General features: G+C 43.0%; 1 protein-coding gene across 4 annotated transcripts in view; it reads right to left on the bottom strand.

The window, feature by feature from the left end:
• KCNAB3 (potassium voltage-gated channel subfamily A regulatory beta subunit 3) overlaps positions 1-19101 on the bottom strand; it is a 146998-nt gene that overhangs the window by 59265 nt on the left and 68632 nt on the right. For 3 of the 4 annotated variants that reach the window (XM_063449699.1, XM_063449700.1, XM_063449698.1), the window contains exons 2-7: positions 14549-14592; positions 11590-11627; positions 11310-11389; positions 2831-2956; positions 2648-2692; positions 2515-2559 (exon numbers count right to left, since the gene is read on the bottom strand). In XM_063449699.1, coding sequence (XP_063305769.1) covers positions 2515-2559; positions 2648-2692; positions 2831-2956; positions 11310-11389; positions 11590-11627; positions 14549-14592 — 378 coding nt within the window. The remainder of the gene's footprint in view (positions 1-2514; positions 2560-2647; positions 2693-2830; positions 2957-11309; positions 11390-11589; positions 11628-14548; positions 14593-19101) is intronic. The other variant, XM_063449701.1, reaches the window with a different exon arrangement.

The following is a 19101-nucleotide window of genomic DNA, read 5'->3' as shown; positions in this document are numbered from 1 at the left end:
TGCATGCTTAGATCCTCACAGTACAGAGTCAGTGCCTGCTTAGATCCTCACAGTACAGAGTCAGTGCCTGCTTAGATCCTCACAGTACAGAGTCAGTGCCTGCTTAGATCCTCACAGTACAGAGTCAGTGTCTGCTTAGATCCTCAAAGTACAGAGTCAGTGCCTGTTTAGATCCTCACAGAACAGAGTCAGTGCATGCTTAGATCCTCACAGAACAGAGTCAGTGCATGCTTAGACCCTCACTGTACAGAGTCAGTGCATGCTTAGATCCTCACAGTACAGAGTCAGTGCATGCTTAGATCCTCACAGTACAGAGTCAGTGCCTGCTTAGATCCTCACAGTACAGAGTCAGTGCCTGCTTAGATCCTCACAGTACAGAGTCAGTGCCTGCTTAGATCCTCACAGTACAGAGTCAGTGCCTGCTTAGATCCTCACAGTACAGAGTCAGTGCCTGCTTAGATCCTCACAGTACAGAGTCAGTGCCTGTTTAGATCCTCACAGTACAGAGTCAGTGCCTGTTTAGATCCTCACAGTATAGAGTCAGTGCCTGTTTAGATCCTCACAGTACAGAGTCAGAGCATGCTTAGATCCTCACAGTACAGAGGCAGAGGATGCTTAGATCCTCACAGTACAGAGTCAGTGCATGCTTAGATCCTCACAGTACAGAGCCAGTGCCTGCTTAGATCCTCACAGTACAGAGTCAGTGCCTGCTTAGATCCTCACAGTACAGAGTCAGTGCATGCTTAGATCCTTACAGTACAGAGTCAGTGCCTGCTTAGATCCTCACAGTACAGTCAGAGCATGCTTAGATCCTCACAGTACAGAGTCAGTGCATGCTTAGATCCTCACAGTACAGAGCCAGTGCATGCTTAGATCCTCACAGTACAGAACCAGAGCATGCTTAGATCCTCACAGTACAGAGTCAGTGCCTGCTTAGATCCTCACAGTACAGAACCAGAGCATGCTTAGATCCTCACAGTACAGAACCAGAGCATGCTTAGATCCTCACAGTACAGTCAGTGCCTGCTTAGATCCTCACAGTACAGAGTCAGTGCCTGCTTAGATCCTCACAGTACAGAGTCAGTGCATGCTTAGATCCTCACAGTACAGTCAGTGCATGCTTAGACCCTCACTGTACAGAGTCAGTGCATGCTTAGATCCTCACAGTACAGAGTCAGTGCATGCTTAGATCCTCACAGAACAGAGTCAGTGCATGCTTAGATCCTCACAGAACAGAGTCAGTGCATGCTTAGATCCTCACAGAACAGAGTCAGTGCCTGCTTAGACCCTCACTGTACAGAGTCAGTGCATGCTTAGATCCTCACAGTACAGAGTCAGTGCATGCTTAGATCCTCACAGTACAGAGTCAGTGCCTGCTTAGATCCTCACAGTACAGAGTCAGTGCCTGCTTATATCCTCACAGTACAGAGTCAGTGCCTGCTTAGATCCTCACAGTACAGAGTCAGTGCCTGCTTAGATCCTCACAGTACAGAGTCAGTGCCTGTTTAGATCCTCACAGTACAGAGTCAGTGCCTGTTTAGATCCTCACAGTATAGAGTCAGTGCCTGTTTAGATCCTCACAGTACAGAGTCAGAGCATGCTTAGATCCTCACAGTACAGAGGCAGAGGATGCTTAGATCCTCACAGTACAGAGTCAGTGCATGCTTAGATCCTCACAGTACAGAGCCAGTGCCTGCTTAGATCCTCACAGTACAGAGTCAGTGCCTGCTTAGATCCTCACAGTACAGAGTCAGTGCATGCTTAGATCCTTACAGTACAGAGTCAGTGCCTGCTTAGATCCTCACAGTACAGTCAGAGCATGCTTAGATCCTCACAGTACAGAGTCAGTGCATGCTTAGATCCTCACAGTACAGAGCCAGTGCATGCTTAGATCCTCACAGTACAGAACCAGAGCATGCTTAGATCCTCACAGTACAGAGTCAGTGCCTGCTTAGATCCTCACAGTACAGAACCAGAGCATGCTTAGATCCTCACAGTACAGAACCAGAGCATGCTTAGATCCTCACAGTATAGTCAGTGCCTGCTTAGATCCTCACAGTACAGAGTCAGTGCCTGCTTAGATCCTCACAGTACAGAGTCAGTGCATGCTTAGATCCTCACAGTACAGTCAGTGCATGCTTAGACCCTCACTGTACAGAGTCAGTGCCTGCTTAGATCCTCACAGTACAGAGTCAGTGCATGCTTAGATCCTCACAGTACAGTCAGTGCATGCTTAGACCCTCACTGTACAGAGTCAGTGCATGCTTAGATCCTCACAGTACAGAGTCAGTGCCTGCTTAGATCCTCACAGAACAGAGTCAGTGCCTGCTTAGATCCTCACAGTACAGAGTCAGTGCCTGCTTAGACCCTCACAGTACAGAGTCAGTGCCTGCTTAGATCCTCACAGTACAGAGTCAGTGCATGCTTAGTTCTGCATATTACAGCCAATGCACATATTTCAGAGTCAAAGCACGCTCAGAATCAAAGATTACATAATCAACTTGAGCCACTTACTGTCCACCCCAGTAGATCTTTGTTGTTACAACATAGCTGGACCGTCTACACATAAACAAAATAAAATCAGTATAAGCATACAGTATAGAGGTGGGATTATGCAAGAATATCAATTAGTAAATTGAGGTCCTACCTCCATTCTTTCTTTTTAAGGATATTGCCCAGAGTCCTCTCTGCCCTGTAAAGAAAGTGTACTGAATTAACTTAAATAAAGCTAGCTTGTTGCACAGTACATTTAACCTTATACTCCCAATGGTCATGAATTTTAAAGTAAAATTGTAGAGGCTAAGTGGTTACTTAATGTGAACCAACATACCGTAGCGATCCCAGGTAGGTTTTTATTTGATGAGTACGAAGCAATTGCTTTGTCCCAGTTTTATCTTGATTTTTATGTCTTGTAGTCTTTACCAAACTACTCTTTCCCCTTTCTCCTTCTTCATATCTACAGGGGAGACGTATAAAAGTGTTGCAATTGCGACAAGATGATAAAGTGATTAGCATCAATAAAGAAATAAATCAAAGCTGAGGCTTATTGAGGAATTTTGTCGCAATCATTGCATAATGAAAACAAATATTAACAACGTTATTAAGATGGGATGGTGAAATTTGAGACTCATGTTGGGTGCAATGGTCAGACGATTAAGGTATAAAATGTTCATGTCTGTTTTGTTTCAGATGCGCACATTTTAAATCCAGGATAAGTACATAACTAATATCTGTGTTATTTATTTTAATATGTGTATCTTCTTTGTTGTTATTGGGTATTCTTTTACATTTGGGTAAATATAGCTACACTCTACCACTGCCTCTGAAAAGGCACAGACAAGGCATTTAATGCAAATTAACTTACATTTGCACATCGCATTTACCTTATCCCTTGTTACAGGCAATCTTGCTTTAAAAATTCTCTTGAATTAACATGTTGACACAATTTGACCTCACAGTACCTGACCTGAGAGTGGATTCTATTGACAAGAATATGGACAATCATGCAAAGTCAGACTGTCATATCAGGTCAGCGGGATTCATGTGAAGTCTTTATTTAGCACTGTACAAAAAAAAGAATGTAATAATTTCGCAAATGATAGTAAATCAATGTCATTACCTCATCTGGTCGGCCACTGCAAAGTGATTTTATATAAATTTCTACTTGCAATTTTTTTTTTTAACCATAGTCATCAGTAGAGCTTGCTAAGTAGGGAATACAATGGGAATCTTCACATCTGTTTCTCTGTAAATCTACTTTTTACCTTTTTATAATTTATCCGAAGAACATAGATGCTGGCCTTGTGCCAGGTATTAAAGGAGAACTGCCACTTATATGGAAGTGACAATTCACTCCAGTTAATTGTATGGAAACATTCACTGGAATGAAAAGTGCTGCAGAGATTAGTAAAAAAAAACTAAAAAACGTGGCATCACCAGCCCCATAATCCCATCCATGTATGGACACATCCCCAAAAATTCTGTTTAGGCTCATTTGTGCTCAGGCATTTCTTCAGGTGCACAGAATGCTGCATATGCCCCAAACGTAAAATACTGCGATGAGTCTAATTTAATTTGCATGGTATGCCCTGGTGTGCCTCAACAGTCAGACATGCCATGTAAATTAAACATTTTGAAATAAAAGCTTAACCCATAACTAGCTTTTAGTTATCTATTGGTTTGTGCACAATTCTCATCAGAGACGGCTCTGTTTTAAAATGACTTGGAGGTTTGTGTTTTCTCCAAGATTACATCAATTTTGTCCTCACAAGTTTATCATCAGGCACCTTTCCTCTTCTTCCATTTTATTTTGTATCATTTTAGATCTGTGTAGTTTGTTTTATAAATAATATATGACTTTACGGGTAGGAAGAAAGTTAGTATTACTGAAATCTCTCTGATTTCCCCAGAGGGCACAAATGTGAGCTAATAGCAGGGGCGGGCTGGGCCGGGGGGCAGGGAGGCAATTGCCCCCCAGGCCGCCCGAAATTATTTTAGGACCGGCCGCGGCTGGCCGGCCCTTTAAATGCTGCAGCCGCCGAGCGCTCTGTAAAGAGCGCTCAGACGGCTGCAGCTGCTTTGCCCTCCCTCCCCTCCCCTGTAGGTGGCCGAGCTGCACTCCGGTCCGCGGTCCCGGCCGGAGTGATGGGAAGGTGCACACTGAGTGTGCACTTCCTGTCAGTCCGGCCGGGTACAGGAAACAGAAACTCCTGTTCCGTGCGGAACAGGAGTTTCTGTTTCCTGTACCCGGCCGGACTGACAGGAAGGTGCACACTGAGCACTTTCCTATCACTCCGGCCGGGACCCCGGACTGGAGTGCAGCTCGGCCACCTACAGAGGAGGGGGTAAGAAGAAGGGGGGGGGAGAGAGTAAGAAGAGGGGAAGGGGGTGGAGAGTAAGAAGAGGGGAAGGGGGGGAGAGAGTAAGAAGAGGGGAAGGGGGTGGAGAGTAAGAAGAGGGGAAGGGGGTGGAGAGTAAGAAGAGGGGAAGGGGGTGGAGAGTAAAAAGAGGGGAAGGGGGGAGAGAGTAAAAAGAGGGGAAGGGGGGGAGAGTAAAAAGAGGGGAAGGGGGGAGAGTAAAAAGAGGGGAGGGGGGAGAGTAAAAAGAGGGGAGGGGGGGAGAGTAAAAAGAGGGGAGGGGGGAGAGTAAGAAGAGGGGAAGGGGGTGGAGAGTAAAAATAGGGGAAGGGGTGGAGAGTAAAAATAGGGGAAGGAGGGGAGGAGAGTAAAAATAGGGGAAGGAGGGGGGAGAGTAAAAAGAGGGGAAGGGGGAGAGTAAAAAGAGGGGAGGGGGAGAGTAAAAAGAGGGGAAGGGGGGTGAGTAAAAAGAGGGGAGGGGGAGAGTAAGAAGAGGGGAGGGGGGAGAGTAAGAAGAGGGGAGGGGGGAGAGTAAGAAGAGGGGAGGGGGGAGAGTAATAAGAGGGGAGGGGGGAGAGTAAGAAGAGGGGAGGGGGGGAGAGTAAGAAGAAGGGGAGAGTAAGAAGAAGGGGGGAGTAAGAAGAGGGGAGGGGGGAGTAAGAAGAGGGGGAGTAAGAACAAGAGTGGGGATTAATTAGAAGAAGGGGGTAAGAAGAAGAGGGGGTAAGAAGAAGAGGGGGGTAAGAAGAAGAGGGGGTAAGAAGAAGAGGGGTAAGAAGAAGAAGGGGGAGTAAGAAGAAGAGGGGTAAGAAGAAGAAGGGGGAGTAAGAAGAAGAGGGGGGAGTAAGAAGAAGAAGGGGGGTAAGAAGAAGGGGGGTAGGAAGAAGAATGGGGTAAGAAGAAGAAGAGGGGGTAAGAAGAAGTAGGAGGGTTAAGAAGAAGAAGGGGGGTAAGAAGAAGGGGGGAGTAATAAGAAGAAGGGGGTAAGAAGAACAAGGGGGGAGTAAGAACACAGGGAGGAGGGGGGGTAAGAAGAACACAGGGGGGGTGAGAACACACAGAGGGAGGAGTGAGAAGAACACAGGGAGGGTGGAGGGGGGATGAGAAGAGCACAGGGAGGGTGGGTGAGTGTGAGAAGAGACCGCTAGGGGAGGGTGGGGGAGAGGAGAGACCACTAAGGGGCAGGGGAGAGCTCTAAGGGACAGCTCTATAGGACAGGGGGCAAGACAGGGAGCTCTTTAAGACTACGCACACACACACACACACACACACACACACACACAATGCATCCCTATACATACACAGAAACACACAAGCACCCCTATACATACACAGAAACACACAATGCATCCCTATACACAGAAACTGAACATGCTTCCCTTACACACAGAGAAACACACAATGCATCCATTACACACACACACACAATGCAACCCTTACACACAAAGACAATGCATCATTTGCACACATACACAGAAACATACAATGCAAACCCTTACACACACATGCAAACACACACACTGTTTTTCTTACATACACACAGAAACACAATGCATCTCTTACACTCAATGCACACACATACAGACACACACCTTGCATCCCTTATGCATACAAACACAGATTCACACAATGCATCCCTCACACACAAACAGAAACACATAATACATCCCTTATACACAAATACACACTGCTTCCACTACACAAAAAACACACTGCATCACCTGCACAAACTGGTATCCCTATACACTACATACCATAAGCACACATATTAGATAACACATAACACATCCCCTACACACTCCACTCCCTGTGAGCGAGCTCATGGGTGGGTGGAACATATAAGTGGACTTATGAGTGGGCCTTATGGGCATACTCACCGTCAGGCACTGGGGCCCAGACCTTGAGCTGTGTAAGAGGCCCCCAAAAAATGGAGCTGCTTCCAATTCTCCCAGAACGTTGAATTTTGTGACCACAGTTGCAAACAGCCTCCAGAGGTCCTGTTCTACACCAGACCAGTGGAGCCTAACTGCAGCCCATCATCATCCTCATCTAATTGTAAGTAGGCAATCTAGTATATTATTAGTGACTAATCTATAATTTACCTCACATTAAAGGGACACTATAGCTTAATGAAGTGGTTTTGGTGTCTATAGCTGGTCCCTGCAGGCTTTTTAATGTAAACACACACTGTGTGCAGCACTGGCGTTAGTTCATATGGCAGATCATATGGGTGGGGCATTGTGATGTCACATGGGGGGGCGGCAAATTTATATTTTGTCTAGGGCGGCAAAAATCATTGCACCGGCTCTGATCCTGGGCAGGTGCACCAGTCTACTGTTGACCCACAGGAGGGGAGTGCACTGATTGCACTGCACTCTCCTCCTGCCCAGACCCGTCTTGACCGCAGTGTAAGTGCCCTCTGCCCCTAATTTACAGTGGCTCAGACTCACAACAAGCAGTGCCTGGAGCCCTTTGCAGAGACGGAAACAAAGAGGTTCTGCGGCAGCTGGCCGTCCTGCAAGCCTTACATTAAACAGCTGTTCCCCATGCAGCCACAGGTGGCGTTGTGCTGGGAGACTGTGATTACTCTTCACTTCCTCCCAGCCTACAGAGCAGCGCATGGGGGAGAGAGGAGGAGGCATGATTTAATCTTGAATAAATCCTCTAAGCAAACCTTTATAAATTTGGGGGGATCAGCTCTGTTTCCACAGTTTATTGGTGTTTACGCTCATCTCTGTATTAATATTGAGGGATGTCTAAGTAGTAACATCAGTGTGTGTCAGCAGGGCCAGCCGTTGGGGTGGGCAAGCTGTGCGGTCACGCAGGGTGCCATGACAACAGAGGCGCCCGGCGGCCAACACAGCTCACAAGTTGGGTACACCAGCATATTTAATTTAAACGATTCGCTGGTGGTCCACTGGTGCGCACCAGCAGTAGGTGCAGTCAGATCATATCCTCTCCCTCGTGGTTCCGGCGCTCAGTTAGTGAGTCAGAGCACAGGCTCAGAGATTCTCAGCCTGTGCTCTGACAACATTGAAAGTCAGAGCCGTGAAGGAGCGGGTATGGCAAAGAGCTACTGATTAGCATAACATCAATATCCGTTATAAAACCAGAAAAAGGTGGGCATGGATGGTGAACTGATTTGGTGGCGCAATGGGCCAATTGACTGGTTTTGCCCCCCAGGCCTAAGGCTGCCAGCCCTCCCCTGGCTAATAGGGTCCCTGGGGGATTAATTTGTTCTGGAGGTATGGTAATGTTCGGTGAAGTGGTTCTACCACTTCAGAAATATTTACCCCTTTGATTATTAGTGATCGGCATGAAACTTTTTAGTGCCAGGTAAAAGTGATGCACAAAAATGGCATTTACAAGTGTCGGTATCAAATCATTTATGCTGGCGTAGAAAACTCTCTGAACAACTTGAAAAACTCCCATAAAACACATTGATATAGTGATGGGGAATGATATATATGAAATAGATCAGAAAATGTGCCAAAATTGGCTACATTTACAGTATCTCACGAAAGTGACTACACCCCTCACATATTTGTAAATATTTTATTATATCTTTTCATGTGACAACACTGAAGAAATGACACTCTGCTGCAATCTAAATTAGTAAGTGTACAGCCTGTATAAAAGTGTAAATGTGCTGTCCCCTCAAAATAACTCAACACACAGCCATTAATGTCTAAACCATTGGCAACAAAAGTGAGTACACCCCCTAAGTGGAAACGTCCAAATTGGGCCCAATTAGCCATTTTTGCCTCCCTAGTGTCATGTGACTTGTTAGTGTTACAAGGTCTCAGGTGTGAATAGGGAGCAGGTGTGTTAAATTTGGTGTTATCGCTCTCACACTCTCTCATACTGGTCCCTGAAAGTTCAACATGGCACCTCATGGCAAAGAACTATCTGAGGATCTGAAAAAAAGAATTGCTGCTCTACATAAAGTTGGCCTAGGCCATAAGAAGATTGCCAAGACCCTGAAACTGAGCAGCAGCATGGTGGGCAAGACCATACAGAAGGTTCACAGGACAGGTTCCACTCAGAACAGGCCTCGCCATGGTCGACCAAAGAATTTGAGTGCACGTGCTCAGCATCATATTCGGAGGTTGTCTTTGAGAAATAGACATATGAGTGCTGCCAGCACTGCTGCAGAGGTTGAAGGGGTGGGGGGTCAGCCTGTAAGTGCTCAGACAATACGCCGCACAGTGCATCAAATTGGCCTGAGTGGCTCTCGTCCCAGAAGGAAGCCTCTACTAAAGATGATGCACAAGAAAGCCTGCAGACAGTTTGCTGAAGACAAGCAGACTAAGGACATGGATTACTGGAACCATGTCCTGTAGTCCGATGAGACCAAGATAAACTAACTTAGTTCAGATGGTGTCAAGCGTGTGTGGCGGCAACAAGGTGAGGATTACAAAGACAAGTGTGTCTTGCCTACAGTCAAGCATGGTGGTGGGAGTGTCATGGTCTGGGCCTGCATGAGTACTGCCAACACTGGGGAGCTACAATTCATTGAGTACATGAAGGCCAATATGTACTGTGGCATACTGAAGCAGAGCATGATCCCTTCCCTTCGGAGACTGGGCCACAGGGCAGTATTCCAACATGATAATGACTCCAAACACACCTCTAAGACGACCACTGCCTTGCTAAAGAAGCTGAAGGTAAATGTGATGGACTGGCCAAGCATGTCTCCAGACCTAAACCCTATTGAGCATCTGTGGGGCATCCTCAAACGGAAGGTGGGGGAGCACAAGGTCTATAAGATCCACCAGCTCCATGATGTCGTAATGGAGGAGTGAAAGAGGACTCCGGTAACAACCTGTGAAGCTCTGGTGAACTCCATGCCCACGAGGGTTAAGGCAGCACTGGAAAATAATGGTGGCCACACAAAATATTGAAATTTTTGGCCCAATTTGGACATTTCCACTTAGGGGTGTACTCACTATTGTTGCCAACAGTTTAGACATTAATGGCTGTGTGTTGAGTGATTTTGAGGGGACAGTACACTTACACTGTTATACAGGCTGTACACTTACTACTTTACATTGTAGCAGAGTATCATTTCTTCAGTGTTGTCACATGAAAATATATAATAAAATATTTACAAAAATGTGATAGGTGTACTTACTTTTGTGAGATACTGTATGCTAAAAATCCAACGCATGGCCTAGAGCCAGAATAGAGCTACTTTTTTTTACTGGCGAGCCGCTAGTAGATGAAGTATATATTGCTACTTTTAGTAATTAATGGCTGTTTAACATTGTCTAATTTGACAAATAGCAACAGAAAGTTATCAGCAGCCATTACTTAGAAGCAATCACTAACAGTTCCCATTGTTGTCTATGGGAAAAACATAGAGACTGGTTCGAACCTTGTCACTATCTTTACCAGCTGCCCTTTAAGCCTCCATATTGACTAATTGATAACATATTTGTAATCTCGCAGTTGGTGAATGAAGGATGGCGAATTTTCAGTTTCTTTTTGATGATTATAGGTCTGGTCAGCCGTATCTAATAAACTCACTACTTTGAAGGAGTTGCACCAGGGAATTTATAGCGCTTTAGAGGTATATTTACACTACTTTCGCACGCTGTGGGTGAGGCTAATACATCTCTTGGATCTTTTAAAAGGAATACAATCAAACATCTATTTCTTGCTTGCACTGGCTGTTATAAATCAAGCCCATAATCTTTATGAAATACTCATATTGATTGTGTTGGAATTTTTAATTGAAATCCACCTCAATCAAAACAGATCTAAAAACAAAGTAGAAGGTACATTGTCTTATGGTAAGATGTGAAATCAACAAAGCTGTCAAGTTTTGTCATTTCCCAACAGTCATTACTAGCAATCGCTGTGGGCTAAGGGTCCTACTTGCACATCTCGCCTTCTTATGGGATCTTCCATAGTCCTTTGTCTTTTACTTTTGTACATGTGACGGAATCTTCTGATAGATGAAGCGATTGGAGCTGACGATGGAAAAAAAAGATAGTGATGCCTCTGCTAGAGAGCTGTAGGTGAGTAGAACACCTTCCAGCTTTTTCTCCAAGCCACCACACACCAAGTTTTTCGATGACTCCATTATGATACATTTCTTCCCTATTATTTTTAAGTGAAGTCCATTCCATTTTTTGGCTCACGCTCAGCTACATTTTTCAACATCTCACCTTCTTTCTCATATGTTATTGATCCACCAGACACGGAAAATATATATATATCTGATATAAATGCTGCTTCCACAATTGAGGAAATTTGATTATATTTTAGGTTCTACACAGTGAAAGTGTCTTTATTTATACATCTCCCCCATAGCCTGTTATCATTTTTACCTTTGCTAGCTTTTTCTTGAATTGTATCACTTTTTATTGTCATCCAAGTTTTACTTCTCCCTCATTTGGATTAATTACTTATTTTGCTATTTTTCTTCTCACCCCCTTCTGTCCTTACCTGCCAGCTGCATACACTTCAGCAGTATCAAACAGATTCACTCCATGTTCATATGCCACATTCATGAGGTTCTCTGCCACCTGGTGTGAGAGAAACAAACTGGAGTTTTCTAAAATCTATCTGCCGTGTCATATTTTTTATAAATATCAGTCGGAATCTTATGTTACGTGTTTGTCTTTACTCCTCAAACGTGCATATTATAGGGACTTTGGCCTAAATATTGACCAAACTTTGAAGACCCTCCATTAGTGTTTTCTAATATGTGAGGTGGCCTCCTTACCTCATCTGTAATTTGGGAACCAAAAGTTACCCAGGTACCTGAACAAGGAAAAAGCAAAGGGTGAAATTGAAATTAAAGCACGAGATCTACAGATTCTGCTCCCTGTAATCCAGATAAATACACACTCATAAGTATATAAAACAAAACTTAGTAACTGTAATTAGAATGGAACAAATATTAAAGACATTATGGCGAATTATAATATCGCATGCTTAACCCATGCAAAGTAATCCTGTACCCGACTGTTGCTACAGAATTAGTAATTTATATACACAGTATTGTCAAGTATAACAGAAAGAGTTTCATTATATTATTTTACAAATTAAAGCATCAACTAAAAGCCATATGACTTTGTTAATCAAACACCAAACAGAGTTTGATGCAATGTACGTAAGCAGGTACAAAGGTACAGGCCTATTTCTACAAAAACACATACACAAGGGTTCAAAAGTTTGGGGTCACTTAGAAAAGTCCATGTTTTCAAATGAGAAACAGATTTTTTTTTTGTCCATTAAAATAACATCAAATCAATTGGAAATACAGAGTGAATAACTACTGTAGCTGGAAATTGCTTATATTTAATGCAATATCTGCATAGGCGTACAGAAGCCGTTATCAGCAACAATCTGTCCTGTGTTCCAAAGGGACGTTGTTTTTGCTAATTCAATTTTATCATTTACAAAGGCTAATTAATCGTTAGAAAACCATTTTGCACGTATGTTAGCACAGCTGAAAACTGATGTGATGATTAAAGAAGCTTTAAAACTGGGCTTCGTTAGACTAGTTGAGTATCCGGAGCATAAGCAATTGTGGATTATATTACTGATTTAAAATGGCCAGAAACAAAGAACTTTCTTCTGAAACTCACCAGTCTGTTCTATTCTTGTTCTGAGAAATTAAGGTTATTTCATGTGAGACATTACCAAGAAATTGAAAAACACTGTCTCTCTCTAGAACACAGACAGTGGTCAGAGGAAGATTGGAAACAAGTGTTATGGTCTGGGGGTGCTGGACATGTGGTGGTAAAGTGTGAGATATATACAGGGTGAAATGGGTTTGGAAGAAGGCTATTACTCCCTTTTGCAATGCACTGCCCAACCCTGTGGATGGCCCTTGATTGGAGTCAATTTTCCCCTACAAAAGGACAATGACCCAAAGCACAGCTCCAAACTGTGCAAGAACTATTTAGAGAAGAAGCAGTCAGCTGGTATTCTGTCTTCAGTGGAGTGGCCAGCCAATGGAGTGGCCAGTCATGAAGCAGCTAGACCGCATAGTACGTAAGAAGTGCCCATCAAGCCAATCCAACTTGTGGGAGGTGCGTCAGGAAGCATGGGGTGAAATCTCCTCCAATTCGCTCAGCAGATTGACAACTAAATGCTGCACACGAAGGATTCTTTGACAAAAGCGCAAGAACACTAAGCTGTAGTGAATTACTATATTTCCTATTCAAACTCATTTCGTGCATGTTTTCACAGGAAATACGAATATTTCCGAGTGACCCCAAACTTTTGAACGCCAGTGTAAGTTATTGTAATGTAGCAGCAATGGAAACTGCCAGCTCCCACACACAAAGTGCATGATATATACAACAGATCAATGTAAACAGACAATCCAGGAATCTTGGCTACCGCCGTGCATGCCCAATTCTGGGAATAGTGTAATCCACGCAGATTGCTGCCCTCCTAAATATTTACATATAGAGCTGTGGATATAGAGAGAGGCCAACTAACCCTCTAAGGACTGCAATTGTCCAAGTTCTGAACAGAAACAAAACCTAGAATGTGCGCTGTGTGTTTGTTCTACTGTAACTTCAGGCTTTTTCTTTTAGTGCTCCTATACATATTATACATTGTTTTTTTAGAGGACATAAAGGGCTTTCTTTTAATATCCTATATGTCTACCTACCACAATATTAAATGTGAATAAAATGCAAAAAACTGGAATTAAAAAAAATAAAAATTCACATATTGACTTTATAAATGTTTGCGTATCCAATGCAACTAAATACAAAGAACTCAAAATGGATTCACATATTAATCATGATAGTTAAATGCCCGATATACCTAGGATTAACATTTTTGGTAGTTAATGCTAACCCTATAACTCCAACCCTAAAACTAAAAAACAACTTCACAACGTACTCTCACCAAAAACCTGCCCTAACTTTATCTAAACCCTGCATTATCACTAACTCTAAAACAGCATTACCTGTTACCTAACACTACCCACCCTTAACTCTAACCCTATTCTTAACTTTAACCCTAATCCTTGTCCTACCCTCACTGATATCAGCAGATGGGTTTCCCAGGTAAAACAGTAGAGAGCGGTAGGTTGCCACCATCGACTGGCTGTATTCGGCATTACAGGAATATGCCAGTTTCACTGTGATTGGTACTGGTTAAAAAGCTGCATTCGGTTACGTGCCATTCTAACAATGTTAAAGCCAACCCTGGTGGACAGCATGAAACATTCTAATGTAGTAAAGTTGTTAGTAGGTCTCAATGTACCTGCTCAACAGTACCAGAAACGCAACTATTAATGTTAGTTGTTGGGTTATCCTTTTTTTAAATATTAATATTTAATTGTGCTTGCAGTAGTTATAATTTTGTTATTTTTACTTATATGAAAGTGAGTGGGAGCAATGGAAATCAAGGCCCATCTATCCCACTCAGTCTTCTTCTCCCTTCTTGGCCTGTGCCCTATCTTTATGTCTTGTACGCACCCTGTATATTTTTATTCATAAATGGTGACAGCACAAATACTGATCAAAAATACTATTATGTTATATAATGTATTTACTTATTTATACTAATATCAAGCTGGATTTCTTGTGCTTGGATACACTGATTGGTTGCATTTCTCGATGCCTTCATCCACCCTTCTCTGCAGAATGCCAAATAGTCTCTTACAATGATGGAACAGATTCCAAGTGGAAGAAGTGGATAATCTGCACACTTACCCAGTCCCAGGCATGAAACTCGTAGTCCTGATTTTCCCAAATTCCTGTTGAAAAAAAAGAGTAAGTAAATATCTCTGCCTTGTCTTTACAACAAATACAGTCTCCCACCAATAAGAAGTTGATGTTTGCCCTAATACAGTGTTCTAGAAACACAGGAGAAGCCTTCCTATGCACAATGCCCCAGGCGGTAACGAGCAAATATTTTCCATAGAACCAATTGCATCCACTCAAATGTGATGTTTCTAGTAGGACCTGTTATAACCGTTTAGGGATCTGTCATTCATCATCTCATTTGATTTTATAATTGGGTACAAATACATGTTTTTTTTTTTGCTATTCTGCAGAAAATATTTGCTTAAGAATATTTCATGTGATTTGACAGTTGGAGACAGTATTTCATGGCACGTTATGTACACATATAAAGTCTCCCTATTTATTTTACCAGTCGTAGCGAGGGTCCCCGGGGCACATACTCTATGGGTCAGTAAATCCATTAAAACTGTTAACATGAGCAATGATATTAATGTAGTATAGGCATTAGAGCGTGAAGGTACTAGGTAAGACTAGCACTTCGAAAACATTCAAACAGAGTATACATAGCAAACACTTAGAGGGTTATTCATTAAGATATGATTGTGTATCAAAAATGTGTGTTCCCAAATTGTCCCATTCTGGAGCAGATTAAAAGAATGTAGTTAATGAGCTCCTGCACGCAAAGTTATGAATAAAAATAAATTATACATTTAATTATGTCCCGCAGATTACCTGTTAACCTTGAAAGTGATATTGATGCCTCCATACAATTCTGCACATAATTGGTAGCAGTGTGAAGGTTAATGCATTGTACTTAGCAGGTAAGCAAGATCATTATTCTAGTTATTAGATGCAGACTCTATAACAATGAATTAGTATACGTCTAGTGTATGGCAACTTGAAATGAAGTATGAACATTAAAGGTGCTGTCCCCAAACACAAATTTTGTTGTGGCCTTATTTATATGCAATTATTTTGCATGCTCAAATCTTTAAACTATGTACTTCAAAGTGGAAGGATAGTGGAACGATAGTGACTACAGTGGGGGAGCAAGGGTTGTAGTGGGGGTACAGTGGCTGTAGTGGGGGTACAGTGGCTGTAGTGTGGGTACAGTGGCTGTAGTGGGGGTACAGTGGCTGTAGTGGGGGGTACAGGGCTGTAGTGGGGGTACAGTGGCTGTAGCGGGGGTACAATGGCTGTAGCGTGGGTACATGGGCTGTAGCGTGGGTACATGGGCTGTAGTGGGGGTACAGTGGCTGTAGTGTGGGTACAGGGGCTGTAGTGTGGGTACAGGGGCTGTAGTGTGGGTACAGGGGTTGTAGTGGGGGTACAGTGGCTGTAGTGGGGGTACAGGGGCTGTAGTTGGGGTGTCGTGGCTATAGGTAGAAGGATAGTGGGTATAGTAAGGGAACAGTGGGGATATAGGGGCTATAATTAAGGGGCAGTGGCTCTAGTGGGGGATGGCGTGATAGTATCTATGGTAGCTATACTATAGATGTAGTGGGGGTTGATGGCTATAGTGTTGGAATAGGGGTTGCAGTGGGAAAGATAATGACTATAGTAAGGTAATAGTAGTTGCAGTGTGGGCATAGGGGCTTTAGTGGGGGTAGAAAGTTATAGTAGGGAGTTGCTGCTATAGTTGGATATTGGGGCTATAAGAAGAAATTAAAATTTTTTTAAAAAAAATTAAACTAAAATAAAAAACCTTCAAAACTAAACTAAACCGCATTCCCCCTTCTGGGGATTTTCCTCGGTCCAGGGAGAGAGGTTCAGATTCCTGATGGCCCAGTAGGTGTAGACACCTTCTTCCAGCTGGCGCCGGGGAATGTATCAGCGAGTTGCCATGGTAACCTGCAGCAATGCTCTAATACAGTGCAGGTGAGGGAGACGTATCACAATCTCTCTATTTGAGCTCTGGAGAATGGCCGGTGAAGGAGATCTTAAATCACCCCACTGGCTGCGCTGACCCTCTCCAGTCTGCCGACCCAAAACCGTGGCCTTGGTGGCCTTGTGGGGAATCCACCCCTGCTAGTGCTTGTCACTCAGGCATTTACTAGAGGCTCTTCCTGGTGGGGTCCTGCAATCTTTGCTGGACCAAAATATGGCATCCCATGCCTTTCTGTAATGTATCTCTACGAGTAGATACTGATTGGTGCAGAGCAGCCACTCATTCGCCCCACAATGCTTTCCTTTCACTGAATTGGCTGAGATCACAGCCAGATGAGGAACTTTGGTCGCTGCCAGACCAGCATGTCAGAGGACTAAAGATAAGCAAAATTTTTTTATTTTACTTGATTCTACTTGTTAACAGGTAAAGGGCTGTATCTAAAAAGAGAAGAAAATGCTATAAGTCTAGGGTTACATGTCTGTGTACCTAATAACAGAGTGTTCTTTTAAGGTTATTATTAAAAGTAATAAGACAGATTTACAAGGCAGTCTCAATGCTCAATTCTCTACCATTTTGGAGTAAATCTCTTTGGTTTCTGTTGATGCAGCCCCAGTCACACCTCTCCTGGCTGCGACTGACACAGCCTGCATGAAAAAAAAAATATTGCACCAATGATGCTCCATTCTGGATTCACAATCTGAGCATCGGTGTGGGAACACAGTAACTTCAGTTCTATACTCTCCTCACAAAGCACAACATGCTCCTAGAGAACAATAAAAAGGAATTGCAGTGCTGCACTGTAGCTGCTGGACAACCACCAGTAGGAAGGTTGTCCTGTTCTTGTTTCAGAAAATTCCGAGCATACATTCCTATGTTACCCTGACATGCTGCCAGAGTGCTTTCTGAAATGCTTGCTCTGCGTGTAACAAACAACATCCACAACTCTTTCATGCTTCTTGCCATTACCGAAACCTAGTTGTCTTCTTCTGATACTGCTTACATTGCTGCTCTCACTCATGGTGGCCTCCACTGTAGCCATACCATAAGTAATATGGTGGTGGTGTTGGGATCTTGCTCTCCGTCTCCTGGACCTATCAGCACCTGCTTCCACTCCCGTCTCTCTCTTTATCCTATCCCCATTCCCCCTGGGCCAACATCCCAGCTCTCTGACCATTCTCTGGCTACCTCAATTTCTCTCTCCAAATGTATCTTTTCTAATACTATGTGGCCTTCAATCCATATTCCCCTGCTGCCTCTAAACTGCTTTAACTCACATCATCCTTCGGTCTCTCTCAATCCACCCTACTCACTGTGACGGACGCGTTTGACTTGGTATTTTCCTACCTCTACACGATATGTGAATTTACTTTTCGACCTTTTCCAATTTCTGACCACCACCTTCTTTCATATAATCTTAACGTATTAGCTAAACCCATTTCTCCTTTATCTCACCCATGCACCCATAAAAATCTGCATGTTGCATATCCTCTCCAATTCTCCAAATCCTCCTTTACACTTCCGCTATGATCTTGCTACACAGTACTACAACTATTATCACCTCTTCCAATGCAAGACTGCAGGATTTCTCTAGTGCGGTACCAACCCTCTGGAACACACTTCCCCACGTATTAGACCTTTCCCTAGTCTGTCTTCCTTTAATTGCTCCCTAAAGACATTCTTGTTCCGGGAAGTATACTACTCAACTCAGTAACTAACTCATTCCACTTAAAGGGACACTCCACTGCCCAAATACAAAATAAATAAAAAAACACAGTTTAGTAGATATATGCCAAATGAAAACTTGCATGCATTTAATTGTGTATTTTTACATTTGGGATATTTCTAAAATCAACTTGAAAAACCTGCCGTATCAAGCAGAATAATTATTCTAAGAGTTCACATTTATTACAATATGGTAGCCATGCTCTCATGGATTTGGTAAAGATCAACAGGTGGTATCACTGGAAAAGTGACCCCAGAAAATGCCAAATTAGTGTTACCAATTGTTTTCCCAGACCCATAAGCAAAGGAGATGCATATGGTATAACTGTCTTAGGGCATAAGAGACACACAACCTGTAACTGTCTTATTACAGAAATGCAATGTGAAAGAAAGTGAGCAAAAAAACCTACAAATGACATTTAATATAAATGAAGATGAAATGAATAACAGAATATGCTACAGAAACTACAGCTGTCTTACGGTATAAATGAAATCCAACAGACTGAGACACAAAATCCATAACAGTTTTAGTATATAAATTGGATATAACAAAATGAGACATAGAACCTCTTATTCCATTATTTAACCCCTTAAGGACCAAACTTCTGGAATAAAAGGGAATCATGACATGTCACACATGTCATGTGTCCTTAAGGGGTTAAATGATATATATGAAAATGAGACCCAAGACACAACCACCATGTTTTTAAAAAATGGATATAAATCCCCAACTGTTTCATTGTATATAATAATGTCGACATATTGGTTTCCACGGTGGTTAAAACGTTTTTAGCACTTTGCTCCAGGATAGCACCCGTTTTTTCCTTGATAAATCTTCCCTGTCATCAGGTAAAAGAAACAATGTATTCTTAATGTGGTCTTGTTGCTTTTTCTGCATTGTTGTGCATGT

Source organism: Pelobates fuscus, chromosome 3 (genome assembly GCF_036172605.1).
Source record: "Pelobates fuscus isolate aPelFus1 chromosome 3, aPelFus1.pri, whole genome shotgun sequence".
Lineage (NCBI taxonomy): Eukaryota > Metazoa > Chordata > Amphibia > Anura > Pelobatidae > Pelobates > Pelobates fuscus.
The sequence above is the reverse complement of the archived record's forward strand: the minus strand, read 5'-3'. Positions and strand labels throughout refer to the sequence as shown.